The following is a 12,289-nucleotide window of genomic DNA, read 5'->3' as shown; positions in this document are numbered from 1 at the left end:
GAGACAGGAGAGAGAACGGGAGACAGAAAGATGGAGAAAATTACTCTCATACTATTTTGGATCACAATTATAATTTTTATCATCAAATTTAACCAGTTTTTTTTTTATCATTAATGTAAACTTACATTGTTCTACAATGTAACATTGTTTTATAACATTATTTTATAACTAGAAAAATGTTGACAGATTAAGCTGACTTTGAGTCTGTCTATATTACTGGAAGGATTGGGGTGAATTGGAATCCGTTATGGAATCTCTGACTATCTTCACTAAGTTATTATTGTCTGTAACTTTATTACTGTGTTGTTCTATGTCATTACCGTTTGGCGGGTGGTATTGTGGTCCATTACTGTTTTTTAACCTTATTAAGACCATTAAGTCATGGTTACCGTGTTTTATTACAGCATGAGCTATACATTAACTATGTGTTAGTGTGTTATTACTACATTAACTGGGATTTACAGTGATGGCAATCACCGGCCCCGTTTCCCGCCGCCGTAACCCAGATGAATGAAACCGGAGCAGCCCCTGAATCCCCCCCTCAGAAACCCTGTTTCTCTAAAAGGGAAGAAGCGGACCTCGGGACTTTACCTCGCCGCCATTTTCTAACCCGGGGTGAAAAAAGGAAACCAAGTGAACATCACCGGGGTCAGTATTCCTCCCTAATTCGGACCACCATCACCACAGCGGGTCAGCATCGTGCACTCAACGTTACATCCGCATGGTATGTACCCGGAAAGGCTTGCTCTTTGGAGGGTGGGGTGTTTAGCTCGAGCCGGTGTTAGATGCTGTTCGCTCCGGCCTCTGCTGATGGCTAACCGGCATTTTGAAGCGGTGAAACGGTTCCATTCTAGTAACTTGACACTGCCAGAGAACATGAGGTAACTTCAGCTACATAAAAGGTCATTATAATGAGGTAACGAAGAGGAGATTAAGATGTTTGCTTAGGCTGGTGTAACGCTGAGGCCTGCAGCCTGCAGAAAGCCTGCGCTGCCGGCTAACGGCGTGTGGCTGTGAGAGGAAACCTGCAGGCTGCTCCAGCGCTCAGTTTATCCGTTATAAATGCTTCTAACTGTTGGTAGAGCATAGATATGTGTTGTTTTCCGTGTTGAACATGTTCGGCTTCAGTTATCATGTGCAGAAAACCCATTTAATGAGCTAGGAGCCCAGTTTCTAACATTATAAACAGGACGGTGGCGCCAACAGTCCATTTATTCAGAGCACACCTCCAGAGGTGATCTCTGATTGGCCAGTTGGGAGCAGCGGTAAATAATCAAGGTGATCCGATACTGTTGTCATGGATACTTCGCTTTTAAGTTGAATCAGTTCCAAAATAACAAGATATACCCCTGAAGAAATATGATCTTTTTGTAAAAATGCTGAACAGCAATCCTGCTGCTCTCACTGAAACGGGATCCTGACTGAACTCTGACCTTAATCTGACTGAAAACAACAACAGAACAAGAATTTACACATTGAAGCTTCCTAATATCACTAAAAAACAGGTTTCTGGATTAAAAAGTCAGCCTGTCATTTTCATATTAAAACAAGTTTATATCAAAACTCAGATTAAATGTTTGTCAAACAAATAGAATATACTTTATCAATCCCCAAGGGAAAATTGCTTATTTGTTGAAAGCTACTCCATCTTAGGTAATAAATGCAAAGTTTATATACACTCAGCAAAAATATAAACGCAACACTTTTGTTTTTTCTCCCATTTTTCATGAGATGGACTCAAAGATCTAAAATTCATTCCAGATAAACAATATTACCATTTCTTTCAAATGTTGTCCACAAATCTGTCTAAATGTTTGATAGTGAGCACTTCTGCTTTGCTGAGATAATCCATCCCACCTCACAGGTGTGCCACATCAAGATGCTGATCTGACATCATGATTAGTGCACAGGTGTACCTTATATTGCCCACAACAAAAGGCCACTCTGAAATGTGCATTTTTTTCCTTTATTGGGAGTCTGGGGACTCAGAACCAGTCAGTAGCTGGTGTGACCACCATTTGCCTCATGCAGTGCAACACATCTTCTTTGCATAGAGTTTATCAGATTGTCAATTGTGGCCTGTGGAATGTTGGTCCACTCCTCTTCAATGGCTGTGCGAAGTTGCTGGATATTAGTGGGAACTGGTACACGCTTTCGTATACGCCGGTCAAGCACATCCCAAACATGCTCAATGGATGACATGTCCGGTGAGTATGCTGGCCATGGAAGAACTGGGACATTTTCAGCTTCCAAGAATTGTGTACAGATCCTTGCAACATGGGGCCGTGTATTATCCTGCTGAAACATGAGGTGATGTTCATGGATGTATGGCACAACAATGGGCCTCAGGATCTCATCACGGTATCTCTGTGCATTCAAAATGCCATCAATAAAATGCACCTGTGTTCTTCGTCCATAACAGATGCCTGCCCATACCATAACCCCACCACCACCATGGGCCACTCCATCCACAACATTGGCATCAGCAAAGCGCTCACCCACACGACGCCACACACGCTGTCTGCCATCTGCCCTGAACAATGTAAACCGAGATTCATCCGTGAAGAGAACACCTCTCCAACGTGCCAGACGCCATCGAATGTGAGCATTTGCCCACTCAAGTCTGTTACGGCGACGATCTGGAGTCAGGTTAAGACCCTGATGAGAACGACGAGCATGCAGTTGAGCTTCCCTGAGACGGTTTCTGACAGTTTGTGCAGAAATTCTTTGGTTATGCAAACCGATTGTTTCAGCATCTGTCTGAGTGGCTGGTCTCAGACGATCTTGGAGGTGAACCTGCAGGATGTGGAGGTCCTGGGCTGGTGTGGTTACACGTGGTCTGAGGTTGTGAGGCCGGTTGGATGTACTGCCATATTCTCTGAAACGCCTTTGGAGACGGCTTAAGGTGGAGAAATGAACATTCAATGCACGAGCAACAGATCTGGTTGACATTCCTGCTGTCAGCATGCCAATTGCACGCTCCCTCAATGCTTGCGACATCTGTGGCATTTTACTGTGAGACAAAACTGCGCATTTCAGAGTGGCCTTTCATTGTGGGCAGTATAAGGTACACCTGTGCACTAATCATGATGTCAGATCAGCATCTTGATGTGGCACACCTGTGAGGTGGGATGGATTATCTCAGCAAAGCAGAAGTGCTCACTATCAAACATTTAGACAGATTTGTGGACAACATTTGAAAGAAATGGTAATATTGTTTATCTGGAATGAATTTTAGATCTTTGAGTCCATCTCATGAAAAATGGGAGCAAAAACAAAAGTGTTGCGTTTACATTTTTGTTGAGTGTATATAAGAGTGATAAGTTCAAAATGACTAGATATAACAAATAAATACACAACAAGCAAATTATGATCCTAAAACTCAGAATTGATTCTCTGGACGCCGAAACATTAAAGTCACACAAACGGGTTCAGAGTTTCCCCCAGTAAACCTGCTGAGGCGTCCGCCCTGTTTTTGTACTAAAAGATGTTAATTAGGCAGGAAATGTAAAAATATTACTGGGTAATTAAATGTTACAGGAAAACATCTCCAGTGAAACGATATTTAAACCAACAACTAGTCTGAAGAACAACAAATCAAAAAATACAATTAAGATGAATATCAATTATTTGCACTTTTGTTTAATCCAAATGAAGTCAGCGGCTCCATCGGGCCCCCAGGGCTTCAGGGGCCATAAATGATAATATTTTAACACAGATACATAAATGTAACATTTATTTATTGAGATTAGCAATGCTGCTAAATTTGATTTGATGGTTTCAGCATAAATAGATTAAAATATTTAAAATTGTTTAACATTTAAATGTAAGATTTTAAGGAGCTGGCAAGTTTACTTTGTAAAAGTTCAAAGAACAATATTCATAGTTAGATTGTTTTGTTACCATAGCAACAATCTGATGCTGTGAGTTGAATCTTTGAGTTTGAGCAAATGAATAAACTGTAATTATAACTGATTGTTTTCAGGTTGGCCAGTTAATCTAATCTCTCTCCCAGATTAAATCCAACACAGAAGCTGTTAGAGGTGCTGATGGTTTTAGCAGCAAGAGGGGCCCCTAGGTCAGATTCTGCTCCAGGCCTCATGCAGCCTTGGACCGGTCCTGCAGGATGAGTTCAATCTGCTGCGTAGAGCTGAGCAACAAACTGAGATTTAATTTAATGCTAATGTGGCTTTATGAGCTCTAACATTTCTGTCTCTTGAGTTTTTAATAAGAGCCACAGAAACTGTTTTGGTTGGTCCAGTTTCTCAGATCTCCTCGCTCATTAACTCTGACTAAGTGGACAAAGCATTTGGTATGATTTGATGCTTCGTAACCGGAAAAATAATAATAAAATAATATAAAACCAGCATGAAGCGTGACTACGAGGAGAGCGCCAAGCTCCTCACCGGCTGAACCTGCATGATGAGGTTAGCGCTAACGCTCCGACCAACTGGGACAATACATAACCTTTATCAGCACAGACAGAATCAGGCGCTGGGCAGCAAGTTGAGATGGAAAAGCCGCACAAAATTCTTTGTCCATAAATATAAATCATTCTCACCACTCGCTCAACGCTCCTCTGAAAGCCACTACAAGTTATTCACGTAGAGCTGCACAACCAGAGCTAACACGGTGGGTTTAAACTCCTATCTTGATCAAAAACTCTGGAAAGAAACAATTCCTCACAGGGGGTTGATGTGAATATCCATACAGGTCAGCCTGAGTCCAATTTGAGTGAAAGGAGGTGCGCGATCTGAGGTAAACTTAAGACATCCAGCTGCTGCAGCACGCAAGGCAACACACACAGGCGCCAGTGGTGCTATTGGTCCTGCTTTAAATGCATAAACAATAAACCCATCTTCTATAAACTCATCTTTTAGGAATAAATCTGCTCCGCCAGTGAAACACTCAGAGCAACAGAGAGTCTTGCAATGCAGCTTTAAAAAAAGCGATTTTTATTTTTCTATATTATTATTTTCCTAAAGACATAAACAAGAAAGGCCTAGCCTGGCGGTGGAGTTTGTAAAGCATGGCGGGGGAAACCCTGCGCTTTAAATCCCACAGGAAACAGCTGACGGGTTTCTGCATCGCTTCGTTCCAGATGTCTGCAGATTTGGCCACAGATCACGTGAACGGGAACGGCACCGAGGAGCCCATGGAAACCATGGCAACCGTGACCCGCTCCGAACATTTTCAGGCTCTGCTGGACGCCGGCTTGTCGCAGAACGTAGCTGAGAAGCTGGACGAGCTTTATGTAGCAGGTCAGGACACACACACACAGCTGCTGCTGTTCCTGCCAGCTGCTCTTTAGGAGGAAACATCACCGACACACTTTCTGTGTTTCCATAACAAACGTTCAAAATGCTCAAAAACATTCATGTGCAGTGATGCCAACTCCCACCTGCAGGTGGCTCCACTGTTACAGTCGACTGACTGACATGGCGAGTTACAAATTGAGCTACTTAAGTTCTAAAAAATGTTTGTGGAGCTTGACCTGATGCTGACCTTTGACCCTGCAGGCCTGGTGGCTCACAGCGACCTGGACGAGCGCGCCCTGGAGGCTCTGAAGGAGTTCAACGAAGACGGGGCGCTGCAGGTTCTGGTCCAGTTCAAGGAGAGCGACCTATCCCACGTTCAGGTGAGTTTCCCCGGGCGAGGGGGCGGAGCTAGCGGCAGCGTCTGACCCGTCTGTGCTCCTCCAGAATAAAAGTGCCTTCCTGTGCGGGGTGATGAAGACGTACCGGCAGCGGGAGAAGCAGGGCACCAAAGTGTCTCCGGCTTCCAAAGGTCCAGACGAGGTGCGGATCCGGGAGCTGCTGGACAGAACCGGCTACACGCTGGACGTCACCACGGGCCAGAGGAAGTACGGCGGCCCGCCGCCGGACGCCGTCTATGCCGGGCCGCAGCCCACAGTGGGAACCGAGGTAGGCCTGCTGCCCGCAGGCTGTTGCTTAGCAACGGCCCCGCTCCTGACGGCTGCCGCTCCCCGCAGATCTTCGTGGGGAAGATTCCCCGCGATCTGTTTGAAGACGAGCTGGTTCCTCTCTTCGAGAAGGCCGGGCCCATCTGGGACCTGCGGCTGATGATGGACCCGCTCAGCAGCCTGAACCGCGGCTACGCCTTCGTCACTTTCTGCGCCAAAGACTCCGCCCAGGAGGCGGTCAAGCTGGTAGGGCCGCAAGCCGCACGCTGCACATGGACCCAGCCGGGCCCGGTACCACAACCTCTCCTCTCTCTTCCAGTGCAATAACTTCGAGATCCGGCCCGGCAAACACATCGGCGTCTGCATATCTGTGGCCAACAACAGGCTGTTTGTCGGTTCCATACCCAAGAGCAAAACCAAGGAGCAGATCGTGGAGGAGTTTTCTAAGGTCACAGGTAAGAAGCACTCCCGGCGCCGGTTCTGACGGTTCGGCCCAGCCTGACCTCCGGCTCTGCTGTGTCCGTCCAGAGGGTCTCAGTGATGTCATCCTCTACCACCAACCCGACGACAAGAAGAAGAACCGCGGTTTCTGCTTCCTGGAGTACGAAGACCACAAAACGGCGGCGCAGGCCCGGCGCCGGCTCATGAGCGGAAAGGTCAAGGTCTGGGGCAACCTGGTGACGGTGGAGTGGGCCGACCCCATCGAGGACCCCGACCCGGAAGTTATGGCCAAGGTGAGTCAAAACCCAGAACTCACCAGGCGAGATGAAGACGAGCTTCAACCAGGAGCTGCAGGAAGGCAGCGATGGAGGCTGAGGAGGCCCAAAGAACACCAGATACCTGCTGACATGAGCTCACCTGATCGGATCTACTGGTTACTACATTAGCTAACAGCATTACTAGGAGCTAGCTTTAGCAAGAGCACATAGCATACATCAACCAGGAAGCCTTGCAGTGTAAACATGTCAACATCTGTGTGACAAAATTTGGTTTATATTCATAAAAACTAAACATCTGTTACTTTTACAGCTGAAATAAATGTTCCTTATGGATTTTCCTCTGGAGTTATTACATCAGCTTCAGGTTATTTTACGTTAATATTCAAATCGTAATGGTCTTAAAGCAATTTGAAACTTACAGAAACCACTGCTGAAGCAAAGGTTGATCGAAGAATATTGCTGTAAAGTTGGGTGGAAGGAAGAACAGACTGAAGGTCCGGGCGTTGTCTCTGCAGGTGAAGGTCCTGTTTGTGAGGAACCTGGCCAACGGCGTCACAGAGGAGATCCTGGAGAAATCCTTCAGCCAGTTTGGGAAGCTGGAGCGAGTGAAGAAGCTCAAAGACTACGCCTTTGTCCACTTCGAGGAGCGGGACGGAGCCGTGAAGGTACCGGCCATGCCCCCGGCGTACGCTTCCTGTCTCTGATTGGACGGCTGAATGAACTCTGGTCCTGCTGCAGGCGCTGGAGGAGCTGAACGGGACGGAGCTGGAGGGAGAGCCCATCGAAATAGTTTTTGCCAAACCGCCTGATCAGAAAAGGAAGGAGAGGAAAGCCCAGAGACAAGCTGCCAAGTCCCAAATGTAAGACAGGTCCCACACGATAGACAGACGATAGACAGGTCCCACACGATAGACAGGTCCCACGCGATAGACAGGTCCCACACCACTGGGGACATTTAGAACCTTAAATAGACCTCCACTGGTTCTGGTTGAACTGGTTCTGGTTCTGGTCAGGACGGGTTGAGGAGTAGGTGGCGCTCTCCATTCTAACTGGTCTCTGTGTGTGACCTTTGCCCTGTCTCCCTCCTGCAGGTATGATGATTATTACTACTACTCGCCGCAGCCCCACATGCCCCTCCCCTCCAGGGGGCGGGGCCGCGGCGGCCGGGGGGGCTACGGCTTCCCCCAGGACTACTACAGCTACGACGATTACTACGACTACTACGGCTACGACTACCACAACTACCGCGGCGGCTACGACGACCCCTACTACGGCTACGACGACTTCCAGGCCCCGGGCCGGGGGCGGGGCGGCGGCAGGGGCCCGAGGGGTGGAGCCTCGCCGGTCAGAGGTCGCGGCGGCGCCGGGGCTCCCCGAGGCCGGGCCGGCTTCTCGCAGCGCGGCGTCGGGCCCGGGCCGGGCCGCAGCGGGCGCGGACCAAGAGGAGGCGTGGCGGCGGCGCGCGGGCGCGGCGGGGTACGTGGTGCGCGGGGCGGCCGCGGTGGAAATGTGGGAGGAAAGCGGAAAGCTGACGGCTACAGCCAGCCAGATTCCAAGCGCCGCCAGACCAATAGTCAGAACTGGGGCTCCCAACCCATTGCTCAGCAGCCGCTCCACTGCGGGGACCATGCTGGTAACTATTCTGGGTACAAATCTGACAACCAGGAATTTTATCAGGATTCTTTTGGGCAGCAGTGGAAGTGAAACCAGTGAAACCAGTAGCACTCTAAAACAAACCTGCTTCTGGTTAAAGACTCGGTCTGATTGGTTGCCTGCAGGTTTTCCTCCAAATTGGTGACATCTGGCAAGATGTGTGTACATATTTTAAAAATCAGCTTGGACTCCAAACATAACCCCACCCCCACCTGTTTCTGGCGAACTGCTCTTCTTCTTCCCTTTGTTTTGACCACTTTTAAAGGCCGTACTTTAGAGGCAGATTTGTGCTGCGGCTCAAGCTTTCTGTATGTTTTTACACACTCTGGTTTCCATGTTCTGAGTAGCTAACAGCAACAAAGCATTTGTCTCCTAAACATGTATTTAAAGCGGTGAAATGACGATTTGTATTGCGTTTGTTGTTCCTGAGAAGAACCAGAGGACCCAGCAGTCCTGTTCGGCTTGTATTCTCTGCTGTTTGTCTGCTTTAATAAACATAAACACACTCGTGTACAAAAACTACTTCAAATTGTGTTAAATTCATGTTTGGGCAAATTCTCTCTTCAAATTTCCTTCAAATTTAAGGCTCCTTGTGGAAGAAATGGACTGAAGGTTTGCCAGTGTTGGCCCCGTGCTCCAGCGTCACCTTGCATGCCATCAGATCCCAGATCACCTACTTCTGTATGTGTAGTGACATACTCCATCCTTATCAGTTCCTCTCATGTCCAAAAACATAAATGTCTCACAAATTGGTGTCCTAAATTCACTGGACGCAGCATCAACAGCTGAGGGGGGGAGTCGAAGCACAATTTGACTTTAGTCTCAGAGCGAAGCTTTTCTTGTCCCAGAAGGATCTTCCTCGCTGTTTCCCTGCTGGATTCTAACCGCAGTGGTGGGACCACTAACCGACACGCTAGCTGCGCTAAGCAAAACGTTAGCCGCTGTGCTACACCAACGCCGTATTCAGTGGATGCGTCGAAACATCAATTTAATTTAGACATCATTTTCTGTAATGCGCTTTGACTTTGTTTGCTTTTTATTAAACTTCATTTATTGACTAAATTCCTAATAATCCAAGAATAAAGTTGTAATATACGGCAGTCATTAATTGCATTATTACATAAAAAGGATGTAATAATGCAATAGAGTCGCAATACAATGAGAATAAATTGTAATATTACCAAAATAAATTCATGGTAATAGGATATTAGTTGTAATATTATGACAATAAAGAAAACAATTGCAATGTTGAGAAAATAATGTAAGAAAATCGCAATATTACGGGAAAAAGTTTGAAGATGGGAAATGAGAATAAATTTGATTTCTGAGAATTAAATAAAGTCACAATTCGCAAAAAAGTTGTAATATAAAAAAGTCGTGACGTGAATAAAGTCGTAGAATTCAAAAAATTCACAATAAGACAATTCATAATAATACTAAAGTTTGCTACGTGTTTTCAAAGTTCACTAAAACGCTAAGCTAATAGTTAGCACCGGTATTAGCGCATTAGCGGAAGCGTGCCCACCACTGCTAACCCTGCATGTGCTGCTGCTTCTTTGCATGACTCACCTGAGCGTCAATCTATCCAGTCTAGCTCTATGGCTGCTCACCTGTCCGCTCCCTGCTGTCTTAGCGTGTGCTGCTAGCGTGTCCTGCTAGCGTGTGGTGTGCATTAACACATGCATGCGCTGTCAGGCTGTGAATGCTTCCTGCTGCAGCAGATCATGAGTGTCGATGTGACGCGTCTCGTTTCCGTCTCTAATTCTTCCTTTTGTTACCCGACTAGCAGGAAAAAGGGCCGGAGGTCGCCGCCGACGAGTCGCTGTGACCGGGCCGGGCGGCGCCCCCTGCTGGAGGGAACGGTAAGGTCAGCTGACTCAGAGGATCCTCCGGCGCTGGACGGGATCCTTCTGGACCGAGCTTTGCTGCTAGCTTGGAGTGAACTCTGGTTTTGTTCTGAAGACGGACTCGATGATCTGGGATCAGGGCCGAGCCGTTCCAACCGACCGCTAACTACCTCAGAGGACCCAGAGTCCGGGCCGGACGGCGCCGGAGGTTCGCCCCGGCCCAGGCCGTCCTCAGGCCTCCGGTTCTGACCCAGAGGAGGGGACCCGACGGACCCCTGCGTGGAGTCCATCATCAGGCGCCAAGCAGAAGTTAGTCAAACATGTTTATCAGAACCGCCTCGAATGGACCCGACCTCCATCAGAGCAGCACAAAACTAAAATATTTAGCAAATTTGGCTTAAAAATCAGCGACTGAAAGTTCTGCTTTCTCCCAGGAGATAAATGACCCCGACATCATTTCTGGTTTCATTTACACCAGAATAAATTCATAATAAAAGTAGGAAATGTTGGAGCTAAGAGCGCTAAACGTTTTCAAAGTTAGCTAAAGCTAAGAGCTAGCTCCACTTTTAGCATCATGTACTTATTCAACGTGCTTAAAAAGCTAATTATCTGACATTGTTATATTTTTCACGTAAATGTAAAATAAATTTACCAAGTGAATTATTTTTAAATCCGTTTCCTCGGATCAGAAACTGATCAGATTTAAACGGATTTTTACAAAAATCACTGAAAAGCTCCGTTTTCTGGTTTTTATTTCTCACCCTGAACGCCTCGTTATCCCAGCTCTAGAACCGGACCGGTGGTCAGAACCGGGTTCTGGTTCCTGATGATCCGGCTCCACTCTGCCGGTCGTTGGTTCCCCAGCTGAGGACGGGGTTGCCATGGCAACAGATGGAGCTGCAGCCCGAAGGTCGTCGGGTTCATTCGGTTCAGTTCCGGAACGGTCACGACCCGACCCACACTCCCTCTGCAGACCCGGTTCCGGTCCAGAGCCAGGACCGTTGGGTCAGAAAGCTGGCCTGGCTTCCTTTGGTGGCTCAGAGGTGAAAGGCATTGTGGGAGATGTAGTCGAGCACAGGATCATGTTGCTGCTTTTCTGCCATTAAACAGAATCTGGATCGAGGTTCTGGTCGGATTCTGAGATGATGAGCTGCTTTCAGAGAGTTATCTGAGTGTGTGTGTTTCTGTGTGTGTGTGTGTGCACTCCTGCAGATTAAATGTTTTCTACTGTACATGATGAACTTATTTTTCTAATAAACTTGTTAACAGTCATTTTGGTGTTTTTGTATTTTTTGCTTTAATTATTTTAACATTTAAAATAATTTATCTGAATCTGAAGGAAAATTTTAAATATTCATTTTCAAAGAAAAAATTAGCAAGAAACTAAAAACCATCAGAAAGACGATCAGAACCAAACAGGTCCAGAACCGTCCAGAAGGTCCTGAACTCCTCAGCAGAACCAGAACATTTCCATGCTGGCTCATCCAGTAAAGGTCAGAGGTCAACGTGACAGACCAGAACCTCTGCTGCCCCAGCAGAACAGAGACCCGTCTCGGGACCCTGGACCCAATGGAACCTGCTGGTTCTGTTGCATCATGGCTGCAGTCAGACACGGTGGTGGCAGAGTCATGCTGAGGGCTGTAATCAGGAGGTTCTGCTCCTAGCAGTAGAACCTCCTGGTTCTGGTTCTGCCAGAACAACGACCCAAAGCTCATCAGAGTCCATTCAAACAGCTGGACAGGTGTTGGAGTTCTGGTTCCATGGAGCAAAGCGGATACAGAGGCCAATTCAGAGCCACTGTAACACAGACTGCTACAGGAGCCCCTTGCTGCCATCAGCATCGACTCAGGAACTTTTGGAGATCAGAATTAAAATCTTTAATAAAGTTTTTCTGGATTTAATAATAGCTGAAATATTTTTAAGGTTTCTGTTTTTATGTCTGAGTTTCTCAGTGGCGCAGATCAGAGGGTGTACTTACTTCCTGCTTCATGTCAGTGATGAGGAACCTGAAGATCCACCTGGTCCAGGCCCACAGAGTCAGCCCCTGGACTGGAAGCTGTTTGTTGTTTTTACCTTAAAATGCCAACTCTCTGATTTTCCTATATCGGTTTGATACAGCAGCGGCTTCCGCACTTCCCATATCTGAG

General features: G+C 47.1%; 1 protein-coding gene across 7 annotated transcripts; it reads left to right on the top strand.

Annotated features, from left to right (window-relative positions):
- The first annotated feature begins 539 nt into the window (after positions 1–539).
- Positions 540–11,414, top strand: LOC116733904 (heterogeneous nuclear ribonucleoprotein Q-like). 7 transcript variants are annotated; one of them, XR_004342129.1, is made up of 13 exons: positions 547–724; positions 2,423–2,601; positions 5,102–5,261; positions 5,520–5,638; positions 5,703–5,924; positions 5,993–6,169; positions 6,243–6,378; positions 6,452–6,657; positions 7,158–7,307; positions 7,381–7,502; positions 7,734–8,275; positions 10,082–10,451; positions 10,926–11,414. XR_004342129.1 is itself a non-coding variant. In XM_032584898.1 (12 exons), exons 2-12 carry the CDS (start codon positions 2,455–2,457, stop codon positions 10,159–10,161), a joined length of 2,058 nt encoding a protein of 685 aa, XP_032440789.1. In that variant the 5' UTR covers positions 547–724; positions 2,423–2,454; the 3' UTR covers positions 10,162–10,856. The 7 variants fall into 7 exon arrangements, 6 of the variants coding, with proteins under 6 accessions (XP_032440790.1, XP_032440789.1, XP_032440788.1 ...); XM_032584898.1 differs by lacking the exon at positions 10,926–11,414 and having other exon boundaries at positions 10,085–10,856; XM_032584897.1 differs by lacking the exon at positions 10,926–11,414 and having other exon boundaries at positions 10,082–10,856.
- The last annotated feature ends 875 nt before the right edge of the window (positions 11,415–12,289 follow it).

Source organism: Xiphophorus hellerii, chromosome 15 (assembly GCF_003331165.1).
Source record: "Xiphophorus hellerii strain 12219 chromosome 15, Xiphophorus_hellerii-4.1, whole genome shotgun sequence".
Lineage (NCBI taxonomy): Eukaryota > Metazoa > Chordata > Actinopteri > Cyprinodontiformes > Poeciliidae > Xiphophorus > Xiphophorus hellerii.
Note: the sequence above shows the minus strand (reverse complement) of the source record. Positions and strands in the feature narration are given on the sequence as shown.

Coding starts and splice junctions, on each gene's coding strand:
- LOC116733904 (XM_032584897.1), top strand. CDS start 2,455: ATGGGCCACTCCATCCACAACATTGGCATCAGCAAAGCGCTCACCCAC. Junction 6,379..6,451: donor GGAGTTTTCTAAGGTCACAG/GTAAGAAGCACT, acceptor GTGTCCGTCCAG/AGGGTCTCAGTGATGTCATC. Junction 8,276..10,081: donor CCACTGCGGGGACCATGCTG/GTAACTATTCTG, acceptor TTACCCGACTAG/CAGGAAAAAGGGCCGGAGGT.